The sequence below is a fragment of the Hypanus sabinus genome, chromosome 9 (genome assembly GCF_030144855.1).
Source record: "Hypanus sabinus isolate sHypSab1 chromosome 9, sHypSab1.hap1, whole genome shotgun sequence".
NCBI classification, from domain to species: domain Eukaryota; kingdom Metazoa; phylum Chordata; class Chondrichthyes; order Myliobatiformes; family Dasyatidae; genus Hypanus; species Hypanus sabinus.
This window is the reverse complement of record NC_082714.1, coordinates 51,015,840-51,030,745: the sequence shown is the minus strand read 5'-3', so window position 1 is coordinate 51,030,745 and position 14,906 is coordinate 51,015,840. Positions and strand designations below refer to the sequence as shown.

The following is a 14,906-nucleotide window of genomic DNA, read 5'->3' as shown; positions in this document are numbered from 1 at the left end:
TTTATTTGTTCATAGTCATAACTGATGTAATTTTATAAGTACATTAATAATTTTATTTTGGCTTTAGTCTGTTGTAAACCAGAGTGCTAAATTTTGGTCTCTGATTCATTAAGAGTAAAACTGTTTTCAACACACATAATTAAATAATCCTTGTACCTTCCACCTCATGAAGACAAAGTCACTGTTCTTTAATTCTTCATAATCAAACTCATCTGAGTTAAATGTTTTTGCATATTGGTAAAATGCCAAGAATTTCCCCTGAAAAATAAAAAAAAACATGCTGGAAAATTACGGGATAAAGCTAAATTACGGAAACAGTAATTATCAAATCTTATACTAATCCAGGAGACAAGAAATTGAAAGTGTACAATCCTTGAAAGCTGCCCAGTGATTATAATTCAGAATGGAATGGCCCCAGAGTGAATTCAGTAAGAAAACAGTTCACATATGGGCCAATTTTATTGGGTTCTATTCTGTTATACATTGGAAAAAAAAAGTTGAAAATTTGCTTCCAGAGATTTACTAAGTCTACTAAGTTTACTTACTTAAATTTACTAAATTTACTAAGTCCATATGGTTAGCTCCTATATCAGACATCTTTATTTGCTTGCAGTCAAAAGTGTTAAATCTATATTTCAGAACAAATAAAAACTTAATCTGCTTTTCTAGAAACAGCATGTCTTCGGCTGACCAACTTGCGCTTTTTCATCTAGGTAGCCTCCAACCTGACAGCATGAATATTGATTTCTCCAACTTCAGGTAATTACTCTCCCCTCCCCCCCCCCTCTCATTTATTCCCCATTCAGGTTATCCTTTCACTCCTTTACTCCTCATCTACCCATCTGGTTCCCTTCCTCATTCCCTTTAATCTACAGGCCACTGTCCTTTATTAGATTCCTTCTTCTTCAGCCCTTTTACCTCTTAAACCTATCACCTCCCAGCCTTTTAACTCAATCAACTTCTTCCATGCACCTTCTCCCTCGCCTATCACCTACCAGCTTGTGCTCCTACACACACACCTCCTTATTCTGGCTTCTGCGCAGCTTCTTTCCAGTCCTGATGAAGGGTCTTAGCTCGAAATGTCAGCTACTTATTCCCCCTCCATAAATGCTGTTAACTTGCCAAGTTCCTCAAGCATTTTGCATGTGTTGCTCAAGATTTCCAGCATCTATATCATGTTTCTTCAGATTTATTTTACAGCTAAACACTAATTCTGTTATTGTCAAACTTTGTTTTCAAGTGCCAGACTAGCCCAACAGCTTCTAATGTTCCACATCAATAGCAATTAAATCTGTCCTTTATTTTTAATTTAGTACTCAATGATATTTATATTTACATGAAATGTCTCATAAGCAATTTGTAAAGGTAATATGGTTGAGGCTGAAGCATACTGTTGGAAGGAATTTAGAAACTTCACATTCAGTCTCTTGCAGAAATCACCCGGGACTGCAATGCATCAACACCGGTCACTTTAATGAACAAAAGGCTTGCATTATAAAAAGAAAGCTAAAATACAGGCCAAATTTCCAACCCCTTCCAAAATAAGTGAGCTTAGATCAAATGTTAAAATTTTAACAATATAATCCATTGGAGGATTAATGGCAGCCAGACTAATATGGCTTCCACAGGAACATTGCCAATTTAAAAGTTTTAATAAGACTAGCAGTCTCTAACTTTAATGCTTTTGCAGCTTTTTGCAGTGATTAGCAGTGTCTATAAAACCTTGAGAAACCTGACAGTTGAAGGAAGAACAAGATAATACGCAAGAGATTCTACAGACGCTGGAAATCCAGAGCAATACAAACAAAATGCTGGAGGAACTCATCAGGTCAAGCAGCATCCATGGAAATGAATAAACAGTCAATATTTTGGGCCAAAATCCTTCATCAGGACTGGAAAGGAAGGGGGAAGAAGCCAGAATAAGAGACGGGGTGGGGAAGAAATACAAGCTAGAAAATCCGTGAACCAGGTGGGAAGGTGAGGGGTGATGAAGTAAAAAGTTGGAAGGAGAGAGGTGAAAAATGTATAGGGCTGGAGAAGGAATTTGCTGAGAGGAGAGTGAACCATGGGAGAAAAGGAAGGAGGAGGGGTGCCACGGGGAGGTGAGAGAAGAGATGAGGGGGGGGCAGAAGTGGGAATTAATGAAGAAGGGAAGGGGAGGGGGGAAAATTACCCTAAGCTGTAGAAATCAATGTTCATGCCATCAGGCTAGCAGCTACCCAGATGGAATACGAGCTCCTTCAAGCTGAGAGTGGCCTCATTGTGGCAGTAAATTGTGGACCGACATGACAGAATGGGAAGAGGGACTGGAATTGAAATAATTGACCACTGGGAAATCTTGTTTTCTGTGGATAAAGCGAAGGTTTTCGACAAAGCAGTCCCCCAATTTACTTTGGGTCTCACCATTGGCTGCACTGAGAGCACTGGATACAGCTGACAACCCCAACAGATTGGCAGGTGAAGTGTTGCCTTACCTGGAAGGACCGTATTGGGGTCCTAAATGGAGATGAAGGAGGAGCTGAATGAGCAGGTGTAGCATCTCTGTCCCTTGCAGGGAAAAGTACCAGGAGGAAGATTAGTGGGGGAGGAGGGTCAAGATGTGTTTGGTGATAGGGTCCCATTGAAGATGACAGAAGCAGAGAATGATGTGCTGGATGCAGAGGCTCATGGGGTTGTAGGTAAGGACCAGAACTCTGTCCCTGTTAAGGCAGTGGGAAGATAGGGTGCTCGGGAAATGGAGGAGATGTGGGTGACAGCAGCATCAATAGTGGAGGAAGGGAAACCCTGCTCTTTGAAAATGGACATCTCTGATGCCCTGGAAAGGAAGCCTCATCCTGGGAATAGATGCGGCAGAGACAAAGGAACTGAGAAATGGGAATGGCATTTTTTTTTTAAAAACAGGAAATGGTAGGAAGAGGCATAGTCAAGACAGCCATGGGAGCTTAAAGGTTTATAATAGATATTGGTAAATAGTTTCTCTCTGACGACATCTCTGGAGACACTGAGAAATGTCAAGCGAAATGACATGAAATCGCAAAATGTAAAGAGGTATCTAAAATGGACCAAGTGAATTTAAGGGCAGGGTAGAAGTTGCAGGCAAAGTTCAAGAGATTGACAAGTTCAGCACGGCTACGTGAAGCAGCACCAATGCAGTTGTGAATATAACACAGAAAGAGTTGGGGAGCATTACCAGGGAAGACTTGGAACAAAGACTGTTCCACATAGCCAATGAAAAGGCAGGCAATGCTGGGGCCCATATAGTGTCCATAGCTACACCTTCAGTTTGGAGAAAGTGGAAGGAGTCGAAAGAAAGTGCTGAGTATGCCAGAAGGGTGGAGGAGGGGAACTAGTTGGGTCTGTTGTTGAGAAAGAAGGAAGAGTTTTATGGCTTCCTTGATGGGGGGTGGTGGTAGAAGTACATAGGGACAGGACATCCCTGGTGAAAATGAGGCAATTTGAGCCAGGGAATTAAAATTTGTTGAAGGGATCGAGAACACTTGAAGTGTTGCAGATGTAGGTAGGAAGGGACTGAACTAAGAGGGATAAAAATGGAGTTGAGAAATGAGGACACATACTCAGTGCAGCAGGAGCAGGCAGAAACAATGGATCCACCCACAGTCAGGTTTGTAGATCTTGGGTAAGAGGTAGAAATGAGCAATGCAAGGCAAGGAAACTATAAGGTGAATGGGAAATCTTCAGAGTTGATGAGGTTGGTGATGGTGTCAAAGACAATGTCCCAATGGTCCTGAGTGGGGTCCTTTTCAAGAGGTAAGTAAGAGGTGGTGTCTGAGAGCTGTCACCTGGCCTCAGCAAGGTAGAGGTCAATTGACTGGACTACAACAGCACTCCTTTTGTCTGCAGGTTTGGTGGTGAGGTTGGGAGTGGTGCAGAGAGACTGGAGGCAGTGCATTTGAAGCCAGTAAGGTTGAAGAGGAAAGAGGTCTGCTGAAGTCAAGATTGTTGATGTCCTGACAGCACCTAGGGAGATGAAAAGATCCAGAGCAGGCAGAAAACCAGAGTGTGGTATCCAAAAAGAAGATGATTGGAAGACAGGAGAATGGATCATTGGTGTGGGATGGGGAATCATTGCCAAAGAAGTGGGCTTGGCCACAGAAGAAGAGCTCGGCATCATGAAGGTCACGGAACTCACTGAGGTGTCAGCAAAGGGGTCACAGTTAAGGCCCTTGTTGAGGATAGAACATTCCACCTCAGGGAGGGGAAGGTAAGAGGGAATGGTGTAGACACGGCTGAGATCAGAGTGAGAAAGAGTTGGTGGCATCAGAGGAGAGGGGAGGGTTGGAGTGTTCAGCAAAGATACTGTAGAGTGGGAGGAAATGGAGGCTCTGAGAACCCAAGAGGTGATGGGGGAGCCTGAAAGACCCGGGTTGAGAGTCTGGGGCCCAGCGGCAGAGAGAAAGGTCTCAGGCTGGAGATGGAGCAGGCCAAGGTCAGGCTGATGGCGAAGGCTGCATTGCTCACAGTCTTAAGGTGTCTGGGGTGGCTGGAATCAGAGCTACCGACAGTGGGATCTGTGGTCTGGAGCCCTCTGGGGTTGCTGGGAGCCAGAGAAGCAAACAATGTGATCCGCAGTGTCAGGGAGAGCGCACACTTTCATAGCACTATTTGTGGACCAGAAACAGATATGCTTCCTAATGACCCTCGCACTCCCCTCATGCCATCAAAATTTATTCATGCAAATAAAACCCCAGGATCTGACCCATTTACTCTCAAGACTGTTTCCAAAATTCTCACAGTTTGATTGGAAGCTTGGCCCATCAACAGATGGAGTTTCAGGTTGGAAACCTGGCTACAAAAGATACACACTCGGGAGCTAAAAATGTGCTGGCAACACTGGACTATCGAGGTTCCCTTCTGAAATTGATTAATACTTGCTCCCATTTTAAGTATCCTGTCATTAATATCCGGAAATGAAGTGTAAAACTTACCCAATGTTTTCGATCTACATCTTCATCTGCATCCCATTTTCTTGTTAAAAATGGATGTTTTTTACTGATGATTTCTCCTTCAAAAAACGTAGTAAGAGTTGGATATTCCTGCAGGAAAAATAGTTAGAGTGTAAAGCAACACCTTTTTATTATATTCTGCCCTCAATACGATTATACCTCAAAAATCTACTGCTTGACTGTTAATCTGTTAGACTATAATAACACTTAATCTGATTATTAAGTTTTTTTTTGGGGGGTAGGGGAGAAAATTTTTTCACTTAGTTCTACTGATAATTTATTGTTGTAGATTTATTTAAGATCCAAAACATTATATATGAGAAACAAATGTTGACGGTTTTCCTTCATTATTCCCACCTCACACTGTCATTGCAGGATCAAAATCCTGGAACCCTCTACTTAACAGCACTGTGAAGGAAATTTTATTGTAGGGACTGCAATGGTTAAAGGCAGCTCCTCAACACCATTCATTTGTCATGGTACTTGTCATAACTTCAATGATTCAAGGAGATCCAGTATCACATTCTCAAAAGCAGCAGACCCGTCCTTGCTAGTATTTCTTTCAGGAAGTACGTTGGCTGGAGAGTACAGTTGCTAGGATTACTCCAAACCTAACATTTCAGCTTTGGCATCCAACATGGAAGACAATTTCATCTTATAAGGATTTTGACATGCAAGAAGTGTTTTATTTTAAAAGTCGACTTGTATTTGAACAGAAGCAGGAAAAGACTGCAGCATTCTATTCATGTGTGTTCAAGATAGTTACTCTGCTCAATTTTGATTCAGACTGCAGCACAAGGGAAATATCTTTGGTCTCAGATTTCCTTTTTCCACAAAAGTCATTTCTGATGGATGTAGTTATAAATACAAGGAATTCTCTTTTGAACCTTTAATGAGCCCTGGGCATTTACAAAGTGTACTGAACAACATGCTATCTGACATGTTAAAATAAATGGAGAAAGTAGAAGTCTAACAGGCCAAGCAGCATGCATAGGGAAACAGAATTAATATTTCATCCACAAACTGGATTTAATATTAACATAACCTTCCAGTACATGAAAGACCGTCAACTTACTGTTAACTCTATTTCTCTTTCTAGTGCTGCCTGACCTGTTGAGAACTCAAGCATCTACTGTTACGAATCCAGTCAGAAACAGGCAGAAACTTTTTGAATAAAACATGGTTAAGATACGAAACAAGTAAGCTTATGCCAATGAAATATAAACCAAGCAGAACTTGGTAGATGAATTTAAAACAATCAAAATCTCATGAAATTGTTACTATAGTTGAACAAAGACTGCAAAGCAACAACTTTTCATACAATTCTACCCTTACATTTCAACAAACTGTTAGATTAGTATTGTTCTTAAAATCTAACGGTAGACTGACTTGATGCGGGTACCAACTATAATAATTCACAATATAAATTACTACATATTATTGTAGGAAGTAAATGAGAAACTGTTAACATTAAACAAACAAAAATACATTTTATCTTGGTGTGACTTTGCCATCTACAACTGCACTAATCTATTATATAGTGAACACTTAGAGAACACTGCTGCAGAGCGACTAGAATAATTCTTACCTGAAGTGCAGTTGCTATGGGAAAGAGGGGGAATAGGATGAAACTTCATGCTGATGTAACAGCAAGTGATCTTCTAAGATAATAGATTTAGATATTGCCACTGTGGAGGAATGTATACACTACAAATGGCCATATCCACCAGAACAAAACTCAGCACTGACAAAGCGTGTTAAGAATTAAAGTGCACTATTCCCAAAGCTGATGTGACTGTATATAACATTCCATGTTTAAAAAGCTTTACTTATTTTGAAGTAAGATTTAGACTACACTTCAGAGTTCTGTGCAAAAATATCAGCAAACCTTTTGTTGACAGCTACACTAGATAGATCCAAGCAGCCACATTCTGTTCCTGAGTGCTCTACATTAAGTTTTTTTTTGGAGACAACAGTGAAACTCAAATGAAGAATCAGATCCAATCATGCTTCCTTACATTTAGCACTACCATGCTACAACAAAAAAATTATTTTGTATGGAATCATGCCCAAGAATATGTATGCAGCTTCAAGGAAGAGCATCAAGGAGTACAAATAATGAGTTCTGTGTATTAATTCTCACAATGCACATGGCCTCATTGTCTGATAACAGAGAGAAGACTAGAGCTACTGATATCCATCTATTCTTTAAAATTTTCTATTACCATAGCTCCTTTCCAATACTATTCTGGTCATGAATAAAGATTTCCTATTTGCCTCTAATTTCCACCGTCCCTGCTCCACCCCCCAAACTCTTAACTTATTGGTCCCTATTCTCCATTTTCTAAAGATAAACCAAATGTGTTTTCTGGCTCATGGATTTTCTGACTAGGAGTTGTCAGGTGTTAATTTAGGCCCACTGCTAGGCAGAGAAAAAAGCAATTTAAATTTGAAAGGACCTTCAAAAATAATAGTGATCATACTAGAGATTGTTGCTGTTCGGGCAAGAGATGCTTTCATGGTCTAATTTGAAACACTGCAGTGGGAATTAGAACCTTCTATTAACAGTAAAACAGTATTAATTTAGACAATCACAAATATAGCTCTGCTCTGGATGGCAATTTTGCTTTTGTAATTGGTGCACTGTCTAAAATAAATATCAAAAACCATACTTTTGTTAAGAACCTCTTTTCTAATCGACTTACCTCGGTGAGACCTTTGATCTTTAGATATCCACAGAGAAAAGAGTTTTCCATGTCAACGTGCTACAGGAAAATAAATACTTATTAGTTACTACTTATTGTATGCACTCACCAAAAATTATAAGAGATAAATTATTTGATTACAGAGAACCTCTCCTTCACATGTTCTACCAATCTGTTGCCGCCAGTACAATCTTATATATGGCTGTGTGTTAGGGCAAGTTTTAAAAACAATTATCAGGAGCAGAACAGGAGTTACTTGGACAAGCATCAATTATTAGGGAAAACCAGAATGGATTTAAAAGGACAAATCACATCTAGTTAACATAATGGGAGATCTGTAGCTTGATGTGGTACAAATTGATTTCTAAAAGACGTTAAAATAAATAAGTGCCATGAGCCCCTTGCTATCATGACAAGGCCATGGAATACAGAGTGAAGATGGCTACATTAACAGAAAACAGTAGTAAAAAAGGTTATTTCCACACTAGAGAAAAGTAGACATTTTCATGGAATTGGTACAAGGATACCACTTTTCTCAACATACATACAAATTAAAACCTGGTTATTATACTGAGATGACTATTTTGCCCTTCGGGTTTAAAAAGCAGAATAAAGGGAATTATGACTAGAAGGTTTTAGTTGTGGCGCTTTAGTCGCATGAGATATTTAGATTAAATGGAGGGTTCATCAGAATATTTATTATCACTGACTTACAAGACATAAAATTTGTTTTGTGCTACAGAAAAAAATCTAAAACTTACAAAAATAATAACAGTGCAAAAGAAAGGGATATTGGCTTCAGAGATATAAAAACTGTCCACAGGAGTGACAGGGAGGAAGAAGGTTTAAACTGTCAGGAAACTAATGATGGCCTGGCTATCTATTAGGCAGAAAAATGGCAATGGAATATGAGGTAACATACTGGGGGAGCATGTAATAAGGCAAGCGAATACAAAATAAATATTGGAATTTGATATGTAGGAATATAGAGTCACCACAAAGTCCATTTTGCAGACAAGAGTGTAGTGAATAGTTTGAAAAAATAACACCTTCCATTAGCTAAAGAAAACAAGAGCAGGGAGGCTATGTTAGAACCATGCACAATGCTCGTCATGCCACAGCTCCAGTCACCACAATATAGGAAAGGTGTAATTCAACTGAAGGTACAGATGGGATTTGAGAATACAGCCAGCAATGAAAATCTTTAGCTGTGAGAAAAAAAAAATTGGATAGCCCAGCATTGTCTTCTTTGGAAGACTTGATGTATAATAAATAACATTATGAGTGACATTGCTACAGCAAAAAGGACTTATTCTCCTGAGCAGAAGATCAAAAGGCAGGAGGGGTAGACTTAAAATAACTGGTAGAATGATTAGATGAGGAATATTCTATCTGGAATTCACTGCCTGACATGCTAATCACAGCAGAAAGAAACCTTTACCACAAAGTGTCTCAATGTGTACAAGAACCACCAAGATCTTCCAAAGGTAGACAGATTTAGGAAGGTGGGATTAGATTGGGTAATTCTGTCTCTACCAGCACAGACACAATGGTCAAATGACCTCATCATACACTGTAAATTTTCCGTGATTCTCTATATTGTTTACTCAAGCCAATCATGGATTTATGCCAAGTGCATCAATTGAATGATTACTCTTGTCCAAAAGCAAACAATGTTTATAGTACCCAGTGGAGCATTATCAATAACAGTCAGAATCTAGTACTACAGGATTTACAAGATATTGACAATTTCAAAAACTATGTGTGTAATTACATAGAAAATAAGGAGGGGGGGGGGGGAGAGAGAGAGAGAGAGAATGGTGTCCAGTAAGGAGTTACAATGCGTTAAGTTGAGGAGGATTTGCTCATTTGGTTTATTATTGACATGTCAACCAAGAGGGATTAAATCCTTGCAAGGACAGTCCAAACACTAGCAATTCTGGCTGAACTAAAACCAATCTGGAGAGACAATAACATTGCTGTCAGATCGAAGTTGAAACTCCTGCATGCACTTGTGCTCTCCATCTTCATGCATGTATGCCAATCATAGACTTTGACAGCAGAACTGCAAAAGATTCAGGCAGAAGAAATGAGATGCTTCAGAAGGCTCCTCGGCATCTCCTATACAGACCATGTCTCAAATGACAAAGTATGAAGAACCATCACCACAAAGATCTACTGTCTACAGTAAAGAGGAGAAAACTGAGATGGTATGGATGCATAAGAACAAGTGGATTCTCAAAGACCATTCTTCAGGGAATGGTGCAGGGCAAAAGAAAAAGGGGCAAACAGAGGAAGAAATAGGCAGATAACATTGCAAAGTGGACCGGAGAAGAACTTTGCCACAACCCAGGCACTCGCCCCAATAGTGAGAGATGGAGGCAACTGGTGTAGCACCCCTATGACCCAGGTGGGTCGTGGGATCTGTAACCACAGCTGTATACCAAGACACAGTGAAAAGTTTGTCCTGAACATTGTTTATACAGATTGAATCATTACACAGTACAGTTGGCTAGAATAAGCTAAAACAATAACAGAGTAAAGTGTAAAAGCTACAGAGAAAGTACAATGTGGATAAATGATAAAGTGGAAGATCATAAGCAGATTGCTAGGCCAAGAAATAAAAGTGGGATAGAGGCTGTCTGAGACCAGTGGTACGTGCTTTAAGACTCTTGCATCTTCTGGCCAATAGGAGAGAGAAGAGAAAATGCCTGGAATAGGCAGGGTCTTTGATTATGTTGGCTGCTTTACTGAGGCAGCAAGAGAATGCAGAGAGGAGAGGCAGGTTCCTGTGTTGTGCTGAGCTGTATCAACAACTTTCTGCAGTTTCCTGTGGTCACATGCTGAATTTCTTTAGCCTCCTGAGGAAACAAGGGTCTTAGTTGTCACATATGACGTGACTGGACAAGGACAGGTTATTGGTGATGTTCACACCCCAATGTCAATGATGCAGACAGGAGCATTGCGCCACCTACTTTCTGAAGTCAATGACTAGTTCTTTTGTTTTGTTGACAGTGAGGGAAAGGCTGTTGTCATGACAACACACTGAACTCTTGCTCTCCTTCCTATGCTCTGACTTGAGTATTACTTCAGATGCGATTCACTATTGTTGTATCATCTGCAAGATGAAGTTAGAGCAGAGTTGTTCCCCAAATCATCAGCTTGGCGTTGTATAGCATCCAACTGCTCAGCTACTTGGTTGAACCAGTCAGTATTATTATATTCACATTCTTTCAGTTGCTGCTGAATTTAGCATCTTCCTTACAGGCTGTAGAAACAAGTCACACTGTAAATCACACAAGTAAAACCAGGAAGATATTTTCTACGCAGAAGGCTGTAGATGTTATAAGCCAATCATATAAAAACATACAATCAGGATCAAGGGTAAACTAATCAAATCCTCAAATCTGCTCCATCCTTAAGTAAAAGTATGGCTGATCCAACTGTAACATCAACTACACATTACAGACTATTCACAGTCCCTCTTGCTTATCAAGAGCCCATGTACCTCCACCTCAATATCCTGCTGCCTTTTAACAAGGGAGGTCCAAAAAAAAGTTTTCTGCCAGACAAAAGTTAACTTATCTGTCTTAAATGGATGATTCCTAGTTCTGAATTCCCTCATGTGAAGCAAGATCTGCACAATTACTTTGTCAAGATTCCCTGAATTTAATTTAATAGTATTTTGTATAATAATTTTTATTCTTCTAAACTCTGGTGCATACAATTCTTGCCTGTCCACCCTCTGTCAGATAAATTCTCCATTCCAGACATTAATCCAGCCAACCTCTTCTGAATTGTTTCGGTATGTTAAAATTCTCCTTACATAAGCATTCCAATAATATTCATAGTACTCCAGGCAAGCTCTTATCAATACAATGTTACAGAAACATCATCACCCTACCTTTCTGTTCAATTTCCTTCACAATATTCACATTCCTAATGACTATTAGCATTTGCAAATCATGCTACAAGACACCAAAGTCCTCCTGTATCATGAATATGTCTATCCATGGCCTCCTCTACTGTCAAGATGAAGTCACACTCAGGTTGGAGGAACAACACCTTATATTTCGTCTGGGTAGCCTCCAACCCGATGGCACGAACATTGATTTCTCTAACTTCAGTTAATGCCCTTCCTCCCCTTCTTACCCCATCCCTGATATATTTAGTTTTTTTCCCCCTCCCCTTTTTTCCCTCTCTGCCCATCACTCTGCCTGCTCTCCATCTCCCTCTGGTGCTCCCCCTCCCTTTTTTTCCTTCCAAGGCCTCCTGTCCCATGATCCTTTCCCTTCTCCAGCTCTGTATCACTTTCGCCAATCACTTTTCCAGCTCTTAGCTTCATCCCACCCCCTCCAGTCTTCTCCTATCATTTCTCATTTCCCCCTCCCGCCACTACTTTCAAATCTCTTAGTAACTTTCCTTTCAGTTAGTCCTGACGAAGGGTCTCGGCCCGAAATGTCGACAGTGCTTCTTCCTATAGATGCTTCCTGGCCTGCTGCATTCCACCAACATTTTGTGTGTGTTGCTTGAATTTCCAGCATCTGCAGATTTCCTCGTGTTTGCTCCTGTATCATATCGCAATCTCTACACACACCACCACACATTTCGTTTTTCCTACCATAATCATCGATGCTTAACAATGTGCTTCATTTGCAAGATGTTTGTCTCCCCATTTAATTCTATCCCCTTGTGGCTTTCTTTTGAGCACTTTACATACTTAGTTCCTAACATCTGTCAAATTTTGCAAGTATTTGTTTGGTCCCTTTGTTCAAATATTTATATAAGTAGTAAAAAGCTCAGGCTTCTGTCATTCCTATGCTACACCACTCATGTTTTCCCAATCACTAGAAGACTGTTTCCTATTAGCCAGCCAATCTTCCTTCTATGCCAATACATTACTTCTATTCTGTGGCATTTTATTCTCTGCAATAACACTGAACATTTTCAAGGCATTTTTATTACAGGTAACTGCTAGATAAAGGCATTATGGAATATAGATTACAATATAAAAAGGGACAAAATAATTAAATTGTTAAGGTGTTCATTCACTTTTGATAATTGGGACAGAGCACTAAGTTGATAGATGGCTACCACAGAGAGAATTTAGTCATCTGAAGAATGCAGAGTTTCAACTGATTTTACACATTGAGTCATACAGAACAGAAACAAGTCCTCAGCCCATCGTATCCATGCCAGCCATCAAGTATCTAGATCTACTAACCCCATTTTCAATCCTTCTACTGTATCTACATTGCTCATAATCCTGTACACTTCAATCAAGTCATCCTTCAACCTTTGCCCCTCCAATGAAAAACAACCCAATCAATCTTGTCTCTCCTCACAGCTGAAATATTCCATCTCAGACAATCTCTTCTGCATATACTTCAATGTAATCACACTGTCCTGTAGTGTGGTAACCAGTACTACAGCCTATTCCCCCCCCCCCCCAATATAGTTGTACCATAGCTTCTATGCCCTTGTATTCTATGAAGGACAATTTGCCTTCTTAACCTGTTTTCCATGCTGTGTCATTCAGGGATGTCCAGTAAGATCACTTAATTGTACATACCCTAGTCTTAATAGTCTCCCAAAATGCATCCCCTCACATATTTCAAGATTAATTTTCTTCTACCAATGTTGTAAAATTCAATGGTAAAATTATAAACATCTTTTTTCCTCTAGATGCTACCTAACCAGTGTTCTTGCTTCTAAGACTATCATATAATTTTAGCATACAGAAAAAAAGCTGCTAAAACAGCTCAGCAGTCAAACATTACAGTAGAGACAAGCAGAGATAATGATTTGAGAAGATGGAAATCAGAAAGATTTCAAAAATGTTAAATACAATTTTGAGTCTCGTGCCAAATTTGAAGACATCATAGCAGAGCAAGCCAAGGACAAGTGTCAGTAGGATGGGGTGGCCACCTCAAGGTTTAGTTTATCTTTGCAGATTGGATGAGAGCGTTCTGGAAAGCAGACACCTAACCTGCACTTGATTCCTCCAAAGTAAAAACCATCTTCATTGAACCAAATAGAGTGCATTAAGCAGTAAGTACAACTGAATCACTGTTTCTACCAGAAGTGCATGGGAGCACTTGTTGATAAGACAGAAAAGGCAAAAGGGAAAATATTCTATCACTTGTAACTGCAAATGAAAAGGACCATGGGTGAAACTGAAAGACTGAACCAAAGAACAAATAGTTTCTTTAGAATGCTGAAAGAGACGATGGCACCACATTAAAAGCGAATAAAGTAAATATGAATACAAGATATCAGTTCTTAAATGAAGATTACTTTAAGACTATTAACTTGTGTACTAATCAACAAACATTGACTAATATAGAATAAATAGATATAGGCAGAAGTAGGCCAGCTGCGCTCCAAAAATCGTGAACAATCTCTCTCCCCAACTGCTCTTGCCTGATACAATGACTGGCTAATTAGCTTTCTCTTAATTTGATCTTTCAACGTGCAGAGTCATTACCAACAAGGAGGCGTGAAATGACTGTAGTTGCAATACCATTTGGGTTTAATGACAGCGATGACAGGTTTGATCAGCATTCTGAGGAATAAGCATGCGGAACAGAGACCAATTATAACATTACCTGCAATACCACCTCCACATCATACGAGTTGCCTTTGCTTTTCTGGTGTCCCCTGAACTTGGAGCCACTGTACAGGAGTGTGGTGGCGACTCCGGGCTGCTGAGTGTTGATGGGAGGCGGCGGGATGAGTGAGGCCGCCTCGGTGCGGACCGGCATCTCGCGATGTCGCCCCGGCCCACCCCCTGAGAGCGAAGAGAAAGGGGGAAAGGGCGGGGAGAAGGGGGAAAGGGGTGGCTCAGCTGTGAATCGGAATTACTCAGTCACAGTCCCCAAAGCCGCTTCTCCTTCACAGCCCCTGACAACGCGAGATGGCCGCAATCAGCTTCTGACTCACGGGGATAACATCGCCATTTCTCATTGGCTCATCTTTTACGTCACTATGGACCCTAAACGGTCGCAGATTTCCATTGGCTAAGACTTGAGGTACAAAATTCAAGGAGAGGACCTCGAAATTTGCGCCTGTGCTGCGTGCTGGTTGCATTCTGGGAATTGTAGTCCCAAATTTAGTTCGACGCAAGCGTCGCGTGGAACGGTAGAGTTGACAGGCGAAGAGCAGATCAATGGATAAGCACTCTAAAAGTACTTCACATGTTCACAGTAACTAATATCAATTATTTTTTAAAATCTAC

General features: G+C 40.3%; 1 protein-coding gene across 1 annotated transcript in view; it reads right to left on the bottom strand.

Moving 5' to 3' along the window:
* The window catches only part of gid4 (GID complex subunit 4 homolog), a 34,009-nt gene extending 19,375 nt beyond the window's left edge, over positions 1 to 14,634 (bottom strand). Inside the window, exons 1-4 of the mRNA XM_059979666.1 lie at positions 14,278 to 14,634; positions 7,670 to 7,729; positions 4,947 to 5,054; positions 157 to 258 (exon numbers count right to left, since the gene is read on the bottom strand). Of these exons, the coding sequence (XP_059835649.1) occupies positions 157 to 258; positions 4,947 to 5,054; positions 7,670 to 7,729; positions 14,278 to 14,433 (426 nt within the window). The 5' untranslated portion in view covers positions 14,434 to 14,634. The remainder of the gene's footprint in view (positions 1 to 156; positions 259 to 4,946; positions 5,055 to 7,669; positions 7,730 to 14,277) is intronic.
* Positions 14,635 to 14,906: the final 272 nt, after the last annotated feature.